Source organism: Podarcis filfolensis (genome assembly GCF_964270895.1).
Source record: "Podarcis filfolensis genome assembly, chromosome: 2".
Classification (NCBI taxonomy): domain Eukaryota; kingdom Metazoa; phylum Chordata; class Lepidosauria; order Squamata; family Lacertidae; genus Podarcis; species Podarcis filfolensis.
Genome location: NC_139605.1, coordinates 58,933,307 through 58,949,325, shown reverse-complemented (window position 1 = coordinate 58,949,325; position 16,019 = coordinate 58,933,307). Strand labels below are relative to the sequence as shown.

The following is a 16,019-nucleotide window of genomic DNA, read 5'->3' as shown; positions in this document are numbered from 1 at the left end:
CTGGGTTAAAAACTTCAGGAACCACTCTCAGTTATGGGCTGTGACTGTTTATTGTGAATGAAAAATACAGAAAAGCATCAATCTCTTCTTCTTCTTTTGTAAGTTTCCTTGTCCCATTTTAATTAATTTAGAATGTTCTTCTGTGAGTATCCTTGAATGCTTGATTCGTGTGTGTAACTGTGTATTTATAGCTACCCAGTTCATTTCTTTTCTCAGTCTTGTATATTTGTACATTCCCTGGAATGAGATTTAGAAATAAACCACTTTGCCAGTAGGGGAGCTTCCCTGAACGCTTGACACCATGTGTTATTGTTGTTTAGATTTGCTGAATTGCTTTGTACAGATGAATTATGTTTGTTGGGTTGATCAGTTGTGCAGCTTCCATGCTCATTTCTGTGTATGGTTTCATTTATACCTAGACTGTGTCCAGAACAGATACATTTTCAGAGACCCATGGGCTTACATGTCATCTCCAGCAGAGAGAGAGAGAGAGAGAGAGAGAGAGAGAGAGAGAGAGCACACAAATATTTTAAAGAAGGATGGGGAGCCTATCATCTTCCCTATGTTGTTGGACTACAGCTCCCATAATCCCTGACTGTTGGCTATGCTGACTGAGGCTGCTGAAGGTAGTTTGAATCCATCAACATCATCTGAAGGTCCTCAGGTTCCCCACTCCTGATTTAAAATATACATAGTCCATACTGAGTACATTTTAACAATACTGAAATAGTGGCAATATAAGGCGCGGGGAACACTTGGAAGATGACAGTAGACAGATGATGCCAGTGGCTAAAGGGCAGTCTTTTTCAAGACCAAATTCAAAGGTTTGGATTCAAGACCATATTTGGTTCATTTCTGGTGCTGCCCGAAGCTCCACGCCCAGCCACTACTTTCTATAGCAGATTGATTTCTACTGGGATCTTTTGCCAGCCTTTTCTTACATGGAAGCAATTGATTGCCTTTTTGGTTAAACGGGAAATTCTTTTAAAGATAATGGAGCTATTCACCTTGACCATTTCTTCCTTCAAATTTACTACTAGCAGAGTAAAAAAAAAAAAAAGCCAGACTCCTGGCTCTATATCACAATGGTAAGTTTACGAAGCTTCTTGTCACAACAAGGCAGAAATGAATTGGGGGGGGAGCACTGTATAAAATGTGAAAACTACAGGATTATGCAATGCCCCGGGGTGAAGTTATTACACCGAAGGGTGCAGAGCAGCCAATCAAGCTGTGTTTCAATACCTGTCCTCACGGCCTTGAAAGTGGGCAGATATACAGAATGAGGGAATGCAAGATAAATTTGGCCAGGCAGTGAAATAATTATGCGGTTGGTTCAGTGTACGTCCAGAGTCCGTATCTTTCAACATTGGCTGACATTTTAATTTAGCCCTAAAATAAATTGTATGTTTATTGTCAATTCCAGGGGGAAATTGTTACGTATTGTGTAGTCCGTGCTTCTTGTCCTTGAATAATCCAAGGTATAAAATGGGTTAGAGACCTTTAGATAGATAGCAACCCATGGAGAGCAATGTGTTGGGACTTTCATTGGTCAGAAACAAGCTAAATAAATGTTGAAGAGTAAAAGGAAAAGTTATTTTAAAAAGAAGTATACAGTTAATAATAATAATAATAATAATAACAACAACAATAATAATTTATTTATACCCCCCCACAATCTGGCTTAGTTTTCCCAGCCACTCTGGACAGCTCCCAATTGAGTGTTAAAAACAATACAGCATTAAATATTAAAAACTTCCCTAAACAGGGCTGCCTTCAGATGTCTTTTAAAAATGGGATAGCTGCTTATTTCCTTGACATCTGATGGGAGGGCGTTCCACAGGGCAGGCACCACTACCGAGAAGGCCCTCTGCCTGGTTCCCTGTAACCTTACTTCCCACAATGAGGGAACTGCCAGAAGGCCCTCGGCGCTGGACCTCAGTGTCTGGGCTGAATGATGGGGGTGGAGACGCTTCTTCAGGTATACTGGGCCGAGGCTCTTTAGGGCTTTAAAGGTCAGCACCAACACTTTGAATTGTACTTGGAAGTATACTGGGAGCCAATGCAGATCTCTCAGGACCGGTGTTATATGAACATTAAGAGTGGGACCTTTTTTCAGTATAAAAGTACTAATGATCTATTTGAATGTTGTCGTTCAGTCCACATTGGGAGATGCTTCCCACCACAATCCACCCCCATTGTTCAGGGACAGCCCTCTCCGCCAGCAAGAGTTTAGTCAGTGTAAGCCAGATGATCTGAAGTGCATTCCAGGATGGCTCATGTCTACTTCTGAAACTGCTCATTTGATTTTTGTTATTTTGGGGAAGATAAAAATGCATGTATTTCAGTATTTTTAAAAAATCGAAAGTAGGTATTTGAAAAGAATGATGCTACCACATTGGAGACTGGGGCAGCCCATTAAAGATTCCACACCAAGAAAGGTCACAAGAGAAGACAACATTGTCTCCCAATCAAATTTGGTATAAAATTCTTACCGATCACTATTGCATTATTTTATTTGTTCTTTCTGAAAGTGGTTTGTTTACGGAGAAAAAAGACTGGAGAATATTTTACATCTGTGCTAAAAACCTATTGTCTCCTTCTTAAAGGCAATCAACTTTACAAATGAATATGACATGTACTAGAGAATGGGAGTGTGTTTGTTTTATTATTCCTTCATTATCCATTCCATTCACAGATTGTCCTCATTCTTCTTTGAAAGCTTATATTGTCAAGTTTAAAGTTTTGCAAAGAAAAGAGGCTTAATTACATGAACATCCTGCTTCAAAGGTCAAAGTCAGGAACAGAAGAAGATGGGGGGATATGTTCAAATAATCAAGTAATAGTATAATTGCAGCACAATTTTGGATACCACATAATTTTGTGGAAACAATTCTGCTATTGCAGATTTACATGAGGAAGAACTTTCTGCCAGTAAGAGCTGTTGGGGGAACAGACTCCCTCGGGAGGTTGTGAACACTCCTTTCTTGGAAGTTTTAAAGCAGAGGTTGGATGATCATCTGTCATGGATGCTTTAGCTGAGATTCCTGTGTGGCAGGAGGTTGGATTAGATGACTCTCGGGGTCCCTTCCAACGCTAGGATTCTAGACTGCAGACTAATGTTAGATATTGACGCTATGACAGGAATGTGTACAACCATTCTTTTAACAATATATAGCTTAGACTGCTTGCAGAGCAAGCAACACCTTTTCCCAGGCATAACCTGAGACCCGATTTAGTCAGGAAGCCCTTCTGTTTGGTCCCCCATCAGGTTACAAAACTGTTAATGGTACTACACACTCCTGCAAGTAATCATGTGGGGTTGCACTCTGAACCCTGCCTACGTAATCTGCATCATCTGCTGTGTTTTTCTGGTTCTGGTTCACATTCTCTTGAAGCATATATTTTCCCTTCCATCCTTTAAAATACTGGTTTATATTCTCCACTTTTAGGTAATTTTAATTTCACAACTGACAAATGAGCATTTCAAAGGCAGTTCACTTCTTTTATGCCTGTACGTACAAGCTTCCTTGTAATGTGACACTGAAAAAGCATCACAGCAATGAGGCCTACAGCCTTGGCACTGGCTGCCGGAAGGAGAGGGTAGCTTTCGTTGTCCAAACTGGGTGCTGCTGTACTTACTGAATCAAACCATTGGTCAGTCTGCCCAGTACTATGTGTTTTGACTGGCAGTAACTTTACATGGCATCGGAATTTTGGTTCTTTCCACCTGCTACCTTTTAGCTAGAGATGTAAGGAACTGGACCTGCAATGTTCTCCGTGCCTGGTGAGTGCCCTACCACTCCCTTATATCCCTATTTGAAAACCTATTTCTCTTTTTCTCATTTTTTTCTAAACAGTATTATTTCTAAGCATATCTCTTTGAAGAGTGCCATAAGAATAGCCTGCTGGATTAAGCCACTGGCCCATCTAGTCCAGCATCCCGTACCTGCAATGGCCAACCAGATGCCTCAGTTGGAAACCTGTAAGCCGGATTCAAGCACAAGAGCGCTCCCATGGTTTCCAGCATCTGATATTTGGAAGCATTGCTGCCTCCAAATCTGGAGGGTAGAGCATAGCTAGTAGCCATCAATAGCCCTCTCCTCCATGAATTTGTCTAATCCTCTTTTAAAAGCCATGCAGGATGGTAGCCATAGCTTGACTATGCACTGCGTGAAGAAGTACTTTTTAAATCTGTTCTAAAACTTCCAACTTTTAGCTTCATTAGATGATGTGGACAAGTTCTAGTGTTATGAGAGAGGGAGAAAAAAACTTTTCTCTTTCCACTCTTCTCCATGCTATAAATAATTTTATAAACTTCCATTATGTTGCCTCTTACTTGCCTTTTCTGATATTCTGATTTTTGGAACCTACTGGGTTTACTTTAACTTGCCTCTCTCTCTCCCCACTCCCAGATGTAGAAAAGAAATACTAACCATGAGATGTTATATTTAAATTACCTTTTAAAGTTCTGCAGGGAAAAAAGTCTTGGTAATTTTGCAGGTCTTTTCTCCCATTATTAAGGCAAATAAATCTATATAAAATATCTAATACATTAAAAAAAAAAGTACAGGCATAGGTGAGTTTAAAAGTACATACAAACTGTCAGTCACTGAGTTTTTACAGTGTCGTACAGAAGCTTTTAGCATTTTCCTCAGAAGTAAGATAGCAGAGTGGAGTGCTGTGATTCATTTTGCTATGTATTGAGTGTAGTGGGTTATCGGTCAATTTCATTTATTTAATTAATTGTTGAAAAAACAACAAGACTCATGTTCTGCTGGGTAGCTCGTTGATTACTTACGTTGATTACTTACAAAGCATACTGTATTGTATTGACATATTTGCTGCACCTTTCGAATGCCATTTCCTGTAGCATAAATCACACATTTTAATTGATGGCATATATGGGACAACCAGTGTAGGTACATGACCAGCAACGTGAGCATTATTACAAAGCCGCAGTGGGAGGCCTTAAAGAAGAGTTAAAATAAGTGATAAAGAGGATGTGTTTTCAGTTCCTCTACAAAACAGTTTCTGGTGAAGATGTGGTCCGTTTGTACTTTGAGAATGCATTCACATCATGCTTCCAGCACCAGAGTAATATTTAGGGCAACATGTCTGGTTCCACCACACTGGACGCCAGGCCTAAGAGGCACCTCAGGGCATCTCAACTATGACATAGTGAACTGAGCAGAATGAAAGGTGAGGGAGGGGGCACCATATTGTGCCTTTTCAATATTGTTGTATCTTATTGGAAATCTCAGTATATCCCAGAAGCACTATAAGTTTTTTTTGTTGTTGTTTGGCTTGGTCATCTATGGTTTAAAATAATTTTAGTCAAAGATACAGTTTACAGTTTGTAATATATCTGTGGATATATTATTTTAACTTAATTTTCTTTTGTGTTATCTGTCCATAAGCCCTAGGAATGGAGAAAACCTATTGGTAGATAATATTAACAATTTACAGAGGGTTGTACAGTGGTACCTCTGGTTATGTACTTAATTCGTTCCGGAGGTCCGTTCTTAACCTGAAACTGTTCTTAACCTGAGGTACCACTTTAGCTAATGGGGCCTCCTGCTGCTGCTGCGCCGTCGCCGCACGATTTGTGTTCTCATCCTGAAGCAAAGTTCTTAACCCGAGGTACTATTTCTGGGTTAGCCGAGTCTGTAAACTGAAGCATATGTAACCTGAAGTGCATGTAACCCGAGGTACCACTGTACATGCAACTGTTACTGGTCTAGAAATCTATGGAATATTTATAATAGTTTATTGGCAACAATACAAAATTGCTGGCAATATCTTCCATAATAGAAACTTGTGCGAGACAGAATTTATACACAAAGTTTGGTATGCAAGCCTATTTCTGGAAAAGATCGTCATTTTTATAGCAATCTTGTTTATAATTCAGAAATATTTCCTTATGTGGGACACTAGCCTTGCGGGAATTGTAATTTAAGGACACGCTTTAAGCCTTTAAAAAAGGTCTGCAACTAGTTCATAAATTATTGATAGGGTCATCTTATTTATACCCATGGATGGTGGGTGGTGGGTGGGGAGTTAAGCTGCTACTGCACCAGCAGAAAAGCTGCTGTATTCTAGGTGTTTATTCAGTACAGGAGTGGAGGGGTGAATGCAGCAGAAACGAAACAAACAAAATGGTGTAAAAAATGAGACACACTTAGCATCTCTGGGAGCAACATGAGGGTTCCGAATGGACTAACTTAGTCACCTTCATTAATTTCAGTGGGTTTGGTCTAAGTAAAGCTTAGTTGCATGCCATCAAGGGACTGTGCTTGAGACAATACCTACAATAAGTTTTTGGGAAGGAGGGAGCGAGGGATAGATAAGGAGGAGGGGTGTCACCTGAGTGTTCAGATAACATACAGAAATCACAGATGGCAGAGGGATGAGGAGGGAAGGCATGAGAAGTGGTGGCAGCAGTAATGCTTTCTAGCATGCTTACCTCCTTCCCTTGCTTACCTGGGTGGAGTGATCTGCCCTGTCACACCCCCATTTCTTAAGCTGAGATGGAGTTGGGTGATGGGGGTTTGAGTCTCTGGAGTAACAACACTGTTACAGGCAGAGTATATACTGGTGGTGTTGCACTGAATGTTGTGTTGCAACATTTCCCATGTTCTGTCATGACAACGTAGGATGTCTGACCATTGATGTGGAGGCAGCTATTTCTAATTTCCCCCTCCCTGTTTTATGCCAGTCCTCATTCCTGATATCTATAATTATAGCCCCTAAACATTACATTTCTTACAGAGAGATCTTGCACAAATGAAGAGGATTTTTTCAAAGTTTCTAATTTGAAACAAAAGCTATAAAATATTATTCTGGGTTATATTTCATTTTCAGAACCACAATATAGTTAAAACTTTCAGTTCATCATTCTTAACTTTTCCACTGAATTTTAACAAATCCATTATTCTCCCCTTCCCCATTGGAAAGAAACATCTGCTTCACTCCAGAGTACTGCTAGTCTTTCTCATAGCTGTCCATGTGGCATTTGGCTGTGTGTGGGAAGCCGAATGGGTGAGAATCCATGGAGTGTTTGCAAACACTCAGATGTTGCTAAGGTGTTAAAAACAAATGTTGGAGTCTTACGTAGGTGATAATGATGTGTCAGCCGTGATATCTTTGCTCCATTGAAGTAGATAGCTAGGCAAGTGCAAATATTGCAGGGATCAGAATTCCAGCTTAATTTTATTTATGTCTGATATACACATACTGGGATAATTTGTTGTGGCATCACGATGTGACAGAGTTCTGGTTCTGACACTGCTCAAGCCTGAGAGCACACATTGTGTGAACCAGTGCTTTTACCAAGAGGGATATGAATTATCAATAGCAGTTCACTATAGGGCCATAATTGTGCAAATTGTCTATCTCCTACATAGAGGCCCTGGTTCATACCAGCAACACCATCACACAATCCCAGCCTCCCACATATCCCTAACATTTCCCCCCCTGTATGTGAACAGACTGAAACACTGCTGTTTCTTCTGCAATTTTTAGTTGTGTCAGCCTTCCCCTCTTTCCCAGAGCAGGCAGCAGAGTGCTTTGTCACCTACACACACCCTTGAAGATGGCCTCGTCATTGTTTTTAGTGTTTTCTTGATTGCTTTCATCGGAATTGGTTTTAGTATTTAGTATTTAGATGTAAATAAAATCACCACCGCCATCATGGGAAGCTCCAGCCCTGTGCATCCCTTCCCATACCTCCAGAGCCAGCAGAGCAGGTGTTGCCTGTTTCTTCTTCTTAGTTTGACTATGAGATTGTACTCTTGATCCAGGCAGCCTGCCACTGCCTACTCTTCTGCAGAGTTCCTCGTGTCCCACAGCTTCACTTGCATGCGGACACATTTGAACTTCTCTATGTAGCTGAAGGGACGCAGGTGGCACTGTGGGTTAAACCACAGAGCCTAGGACTTGCCGATCAGAAGGTCGGCGGTTCGAATCCCCACGACGGGGTGAGCTCCTGTTACTCAGTCCCTGCTCCTGCCAACCTAGCAGTTCAAAAGCATGTCAAAGTACAAGTAGATAAATAGGTACCGCTCCGGCAGGAAGGTAAACGTTGTTTCCGTGTGCTGCTCTAGTTCGCCAGAAGCGGCTTAGTCATGCTGGCCACATGACCCGGAAGCTATACGCCGGCTCCCTCGGCCAATAAAGCGAGATGAGCGCCGCAACCCCAGAGTCGGTCATGACTGGACCTAATGGTCAGGGGTCCCTTTACCTTTACTTTTATGTAGCTGAAGGGGCGGTTAGAGAGTTTACCTTTGTGAAATCCGATAGAAACTGACCTGGTTTCGTACCTCCTGGTCGAATGTGCAGATTATATTTCAGTTACACCCTGGATTCTGCACTTCCTCAATCTAAAAATGTTCTAAAAATGTTTATTTTGAGGAGAGAAATCTGTTTTAAAATAAGTATTTTTGTGCGGATTAATGTAGAAATGAGATGGAGATTACGAATAGGTGAACGCATGCAAAAAAAAGTAGCCTGGATTTAAACCTCACCCAACTCAGGCCAGTGCCCTGATGAGGATGAAAGCAGGCTTCTTCTTGGGCATCAGACATGTTGATTACTGGTAGCTGATGAGCTGAAAGAGGGCAAGAACTCCCAGCCTCAGCTGAACTGCAGAGATCACCCTAGAACACATGTTGGCTACACCTGCTTCTGACATGCAAGTGCTGGAGGCTTGGCCATGGGTGAATTCAACCCTCAAGCCAAAAAAAAAAGTTGTCCAGTCCTATAAACAGATAAGTGCAGCAATGTTGTGGATAATACCCTAGGAGAACCAGCCTGAAAGATGTCTAAATAGTTGATCTTTTCATCTATGATAATGATGATGATTTAACTAATGTAAACAGCTGCCTATGTGTGCACATTCCTTGGTGTCTTAACACAGAAAAAATGCTAAAATAATACTAGAAATAATGTGAATAATAAATAATAAAACATCATGATTAAATTCAGCAAAAGTCAATAGGAAAAAAGAAAGAAAACAAAAAATAATTTAATCCAAGACAGCATAAAGCAACCTGGATGATGATGATGATGATGATTTTCATCTAATTTCCTAAAACTGCTGAGAGAGTTGAAGAGCCTAATTCAGGGACCACTGAAATCAATAAAAACAGCATTCGTCTTATAGACAGAGTGGAGCTACCAGACTGAAAAATTATGTATATATAGTATAATCATTTCAAGCAACTGCAATTAGAGTGGATCAGTCATGGTGAAACAAGTGAAGTGGTGACAGGAGTGCAAGCTGCAGTTTTTAAAAAGGCATGATCTTTTACGGAGTTCTCGTAAACAGCAGATGAGATAGTAAACCTGAGGCTAGTTCGACAGCTGCGGCTCTGTCAAGAGAAAGCAGACACTACTAGCTTCCGTGGCACATTCTTTAGTTACAGCCATTATTGCAGTGTACTCTATGTGAGGCTGCTCTTTAAGACAGTCTGGGAGCTGCAATGGATGCAGAATATGTCAGCCAGAATACTTGTGGGAACTAGACATTCAGGTCATATTACACCAGTTATTTATGGGTCACACTGGCTGCCCAATTCATGGTGGTCGTCTTGGTCTTCAGAGCGCTACACGCTTTGTACCAAGTTATTGGAAGGAATATGTGAACCCATATGAACTTCAAGAACCGTATCTGTGAACATAGCCCACTAATAGGAGTTGTTAGACTGGCAGGTGTGGTGCCACACGTACTAAATAAAACCACACATACGTCCCTTTTGGGAAGAAGTATGTGTTGCTTCATTACTGCTGGTTGAAGAGAACTCTAAATATGTTTTTATTTCAGTCCGTGTTTGGTTAATGTGCTGCGTTGGAACATTTTTAGCTGCCACTCATTTCAGATCAGTGGTTGAAATTGTAAACTGTAAGTCATGTTTGTATTTGTATGTGTCTTTAAACTTTTTAGCAAGCCAGCTTGTGAAAGCGGTGTGTCCGGAAAAGTCATCTCCATGCAAATACAACAGTGCAATCAAGGGGATGGTCAGGTTCAACTCGCTTGTCTTTTCTGAATCAGACTATGTTGCAAATACAGTTAGGATGAGTCATGGTTTCAACCTCACCTGTAGCAACCCATGTGATGAAGCAGCGCTGCCCTTCTAAGACCAACATCAGTGCAGCTTACCTGGGCAGGGTTGGACCAGTGCAGTGGCAAGGATGAGGCCATGTGAGTGTACTGGTGGGAGTGCCATCCTGTGCAAGTAAGCAACAGCAACACCCATGCTGGGAAGGTGACTACACGGCTGCTAGACCTCACATGTGCTGGGGTGCCATGGCACAGATTATTCTCACTATTTAGGTTGATGATTCTGTATTGGTATAACCTGTGCCCTAATGTAGCAGAGAAATGAATGTGGCACCAAATTCTGTGTGTTATGTGTGTTTATATGCATATATTTCAGAAAAAGGAAAAAGATGTGCTTCTCATTGCAACTTGATGTGAGAGAGAGAGAAAGCATGAGCACCCCGATTCTTTCAACAGAATGTACAGTAGTACCTCAGGTTAAGAACTTAATTTGTTCCGGAGGCCTGAAACCGTTCTTAACCTGAGGTGCGCTTTTGGTAATGGGGCCTCCCACTGCCGCTGCCACACAATTTCTGTTCTCATCCTGGGGCAAAGTTCTTAACCCGAGGTACTACTTCCGGGTTAGCGGAGTTTGTAACCCGAAGTGTTTGTAACCCAAGGTGCTTGTAACCCGAGATACCACTATACAAGAAATGTGTTTAAAGAACTGTGTGTCAGAAAATAAAAGTGCTCCTATGTGCTTAACAGAAGGCATTGGATGCTAATTGTGCAGTGTCTCTGAGAGAAAGATAAATCCTGGATGTTAGCTCCTTTTTTTAGCCTTTAATGGAATGAGTTATGGAAACCTAAGTGGGCAGTATTCTAAGTGCTTGAACAAATTCTCTGCTACCAGACTAATACAGCAGTGGCTCTTCCATCAGACAGATTTAGTTTTCTGCAAACCACAAGAACCAAAGGTCTCTGAATCCGTGAACTAAATGTCTGAGAAAGGGGCAGCAGTTAAGTGTTTTTAAAATGTACTCTGGCTCCTCTGTGGGTGAGGAGAGCTCCTTTGCTTCTCTAATGTTATTTCTTAAAGAGTATAATCTCATTTTATGCAAAATGGTAATAAACACTGGAGCCCACCCTTTCATATTACAGGGAGTAGTGGAGTCTAAAAGTCTGCTGGCCTTTCCAGAAAGGCTCAGACAAGGTGAGCTGGTTGAACAGCTTAAGTGGTTGTAGTGGTTATTGGATCATGTGATTTTAAAAATAAAAAAGAAACCACATTGTAGAAATAAGTAATACCAACTGTCATTAGAGCCAAAAACATGCTTTCTCATTGAAAAGGAAAGTTTATGAGAGATTTCAGCTGGCATCTACTAATGGATATCTCTCCATATTGTAAGCCATTTTTAAATGGGCCATGTTGGAACTAAATATTAGGCTGGAGCTAATTTAAGTTGAGGCTGAATATGTTCCTAGTTCTTTCTTTGATTCAGAGATGCTGGATTAATAACTGGGATATGAACCACCAAACTCTAAAATGCCTTTGAAGAGTCATAGGAGCACACACACAGCCTCAAACTAAATTTGGTTGCACAGTGTTTTTAAGTTGGCCACACCCAGGAATGTCTTTGCTTCGTACTAGAACTGCACCTATAAATAATGGTCTGCATCCCCAAAGCCTTGATCCACTGCAGATGCTGACTGTGTCTTATGAGATGTCATGGCATCACACTAACAAAGTTCCCATGCAAACCATCCCAAAGATGTTGCTGCTTTACGCTCAATATGCATCTATCTACAAGAAGGGAACTAGGTTATACAACCCGAACTAAGCAGGGCAGACTGTGAATTATTGCACCTGATGAAAAGCATTCTTGGACACAGGTGTGTGAGTTAGGGTTGGCCAGGGTTTATTTGGAAGAGCAAATTCCAGTTCCTTATCTGTATGGAGAAAATGTCATTCCTGGGAGGTGGGTTGTATCGAAATAGTTTTGAGTTATATGCGCACCTCTTTATTAGGGCACAGTCTGCTGGTTCCACTAGTATATGATGTGTAATAGCCTAAGGCTTATTTTGAGGTCCTGTGACATTGAGAGCCCAGTTATTTATTCAGACTGCATCTGTACCTTTGTATCAAAGGCTAACTATCAACTGCAAATGCTTCAACCTTGTGAACTGCACACCATTATTTTCTGCTCAATTTGTAGCTCAAAATAAATTAAGCCAGTGTCATGTCATCGGTTCAGGTAGTGTCAATAAAAGATTAAATATGGGCTTTAGATTCTGAATTTGCTTCTTTCACCTGTTTCAAAAAGCAAAGTTTAGCTCGGGCTTTTTGCAGACATGGTGCCACAACAAGGTTGACAAAGTCAGATCTTGATGTATTTGCACACAGCAATGTGCACAGCCCCACCTCATTAGGTGAGGGTATTCCTACTAAATGGTCTGCCTTGTGAGCCTTTATAGTGCTAATTGCTTGCTGAAGGGATCCTGGATTCAATGTTATTCCTCTATTCTGAAACAAAGAGCAGGAGGGGGCCATAGCTCAATGGTAGAACACATGTATTGCATAAAGAGGATGCAGGTTAAAATACTTAAGGATGCAAGGTAGCAGAACTGGATCTCTGCTTGAAAACTTGGAGTTGCCAGTCAGAATAGATAGTATTGGGTTGAATATACCCATAATTTTGTCTTAAGACTAAGGCAGCTTTGTATATTCATATATGACAGCACTGACCATCAGTTTGGTGATTCATGGGTAGTGCAGAAGCACCAGCCACTGGATGCAGCACTCAATCTGCACCCATAAATATGATCCAGAAAATATGTTGTATGCTGCTAGATCAGGACATTTCTCTCTCTGCCATGTCATAAAGCCCAGCTTAATCAAAAATGGATTGCTCTGCAGTAACCACATGTCAGAAACACGAGATGAAGTTGGTTTGATGAACCCAAATATCTTTGAATAATCAAGACTTCACATTTTTTATAAAGGTTTTGTCCTTTGACTTAATTCTCCAATTTGAATTATTTTGGGCAGGAGCCAGGTTGTTTGTATGAAATTTCATATACACGTTTAAGCCATAATTCTGTATTTTGAGTTTGAATAGCAGCTCTACCCTCAATAAGAAGGTGGAAAGGGAAGGCAAATACAAAATACAACACAATATATGACTTGAAAGTTTGAGTTATTGGAATGAGAGTTGGTATGAATGTTCAAATGCATGTTTGACTCTGGAATCCATTTTCAAGGAAGTGAACAAAGACTATGAAACACCACCCTTACATGTTTTATTTAAACTTAGTGGAACCCTGTGTCAAAGCTTTTCTTCACAGTCATTGACGTTATATATTATGCAATGATGTACCTGATATTCTAAGAACCCAGTAATATGGTGGTGCCTTATGTCCTGTTGAGAGTTGGCAGTTCAGGGGCTGCTACAGAGAATGCCCTTTCTGAGACTGTCAGCTCCCAAAAAAACTTCTGAGAGCAGTGGAACTACAAATAGCCCCTCCTCTTTCATTCCTAAGCCCCAAGAGGGCCTGTAGGCAAGGAGGTGGTCTTTCAGATATTTGGGGCCTAATTCATTTAGGGTTCTAGGCACTACTAAACCCTGTGTGAGGCAGATCACTGTTTATTTTGCCCTGGGCCAGACCTTTAAAAATGAACGATTAGCTACAGGGACCATGTGACATTTTGTCCTATGAAAAAATTATATGACCCTATGTAATCCTTTAAGCAAGCATTTTGTTTAGAGGAGCCATGAAAGTATTTGACCAAATGTAGGTACATGGATTTGGGCACTCGTGTCCTGCAGGTTTTGTGAGAGCACAGTACGTTTTCTAGTGAGAAGCGATGTGCCCGTCTCATTCATTTTCTCTTGTGCTCTTATTGTAGGGCAACCCTCTGTACTTCCAATCTGCTCGGAATGTTACAGTGAACATTCTCAATGAGGAGAGTAAAGTTCTTACACGTCTTGTAACAGGTAAGGTGCCTGAGGAAGGGAAGAAGAAGACAAAAAGGGCACTGTGATGGGGTATTTTGTGATCATTAGCCCATGGGATAATAATCACTAACTTATCTAGTACAGTACAAGCCATGACCCAGCCTGCCTGTCTAGAAATATAAAAATATAAGAATGTTAGAACTGAGCTGAAGAAGAAGCTGGCTGTATATTTCTAATAAGGCAGCCAAAAATTATTTTCATTTTAAAGCAGAGTCTGACACAAAAGGTCACTTGTACAAGTACAAGTTCAGGAAGAGAATAGTCATTTTGATCTTTGATTTGTAACAGGCACAAGAATGTCCCTGGACAATTTAAACTTACCCAGGACGACTGACACTTAACTGATTAATATTCACAGCAGGGATAGACTCTTGTCTTTTAAAGGTTTCTGAAACCCCTTTTTAAAAGTAAATCACTTGTGCTGATAAGTACCATTTATGTTCATGAAATGGTATGCTTTATGTTTAACAGGGAAACTGATGCTTCTTAAAAAAAAAAAAAACCCAGCAGACATGTTGCTTTTGAGTGCATGTGTGCCTTTGCAGCAAGAGGGATTGCTCAGAAAGAAAGGAGTGTGGCAAGGGAGAGAAGCTGTTCCATGAGACGGCATCGGCAATCCATAAACATTTTGTTGTGTGTGAAATTAGATTGCCTGCTTTGCTTATATAACACCTGGCCTCAAGTGAGAGTGCTAAATAATTAAATAAACTGTTTCAGCCGGCAATTATTTTTAGTTGCATGTGTGAAAATTGCCTTGAGGAGAGGAAATAAATTCACCCCAGAATTCAATCCCAGATTATCACGTTCAAGAAGAAAAAGGGGAAGCGGGAGGGGAGCTTGTTGGGCTGGCTGATCATTTGCCATGTACAGGCAGAAAACGCAGAGCACTCGAGTGACTCTGTTGCAGGATAATAGAATTTAGCTGCAGTGCAATTGCAAAGATAGTGCAGTTTGTGTGTTATGTGGAATAATTGTGCAGTTTGCCAGGCTTGAAACTACTGGACTGGGAAAATGGTCCCAGGAGATGCAACTCTTGCCTTTGAATCTAATTATTCTAAGACTTTGTTGCCCTGTCATACTGAAACAAGAATGACAGGTGTAACATGATTATTTGGGAGATGCAAATTACATTCCTTGTTATAAAAGTAAATAAGTCTGAGATATAGAGAGAGCGAAGATAATGCAAGTATTTTAGCCACTTGCGTTTACTGAAAACTTATGCAGTTATAAATAAACACACATTTCTTTCTTTCTCTTTCTTCATGTCATACATTTCCATAGCAGTGTGTTTCTAGCAGAGGTTGGGAAACTAGAACTGTGGTTATTTTTATTTTTTTTTAGTAAAACAGTGAATCTTTTACTTCTTGTTCCACTCTCAGAACCATTGTGGTAAAATGTCCAAATCAGGGGGTTGGAGATGAAGATGCAGTGCAGGAGATTTTTTTTGGGGGGGGGGGGTCAATAAATGTTTGAAAAATCTGAAAGGCCCAGTAGCTTTGTGATGCGTAAGAGAACAAAATTCTACTATAGATGTTTCAATTTCATAGATAAACCTCTTTGTAGAATATACTGTATTTTTCGCTCTATAGGACGCTCCGGACCATAGGAGGGGGAGAACGGGGGGGGATTCTTCCCCTCTCTGCTCAGCGCCCCTTCAGCGAAGCGGCAGGAGAAACGGAGCCCCTTCCATTTCTCCTCCCGCTTCGCTGAAGGGGCGTTGCGCAGCTCTCCCTCTCTGCTGAAGCCAGGAAAGTCTTGCTCTCCCGGCTTCAGCAAAAGGAACCCGATGCCTTTGGAGCACAGCACGAGGTTCCGCTGGACTCCAAAGGCTTCAGGCGGCTATCCCTGAAGCCTGGAGAGTGAGAGGGGTCGGTGCGCACCGACCCCTCGCTCTCCAGGCTTCAGCGAAAGCAACGTGAAGCCTCCGGAGTGCGGAAGGAGCGCTCCCTCTGTGCTTTGGAGGCTTC

General features: G+C 41.2%; 1 protein-coding gene across 1 annotated transcript in view; it reads left to right on the top strand.

The window, feature by feature from the left end:
- Positions 1–16,019, top strand: part of SGCD (sarcoglycan delta) — a 397,423-nt gene that overhangs the window by 292,994 nt on the left and 88,410 nt on the right. The window contains exon 6 of the mRNA XM_083603932.1: positions 13,944–14,031. Coding sequence (XP_083460058.1) covers positions 13,944–14,031 — 88 coding nt within the window. The remainder of the gene's footprint in view (positions 1–13,943; positions 14,032–16,019) is intronic.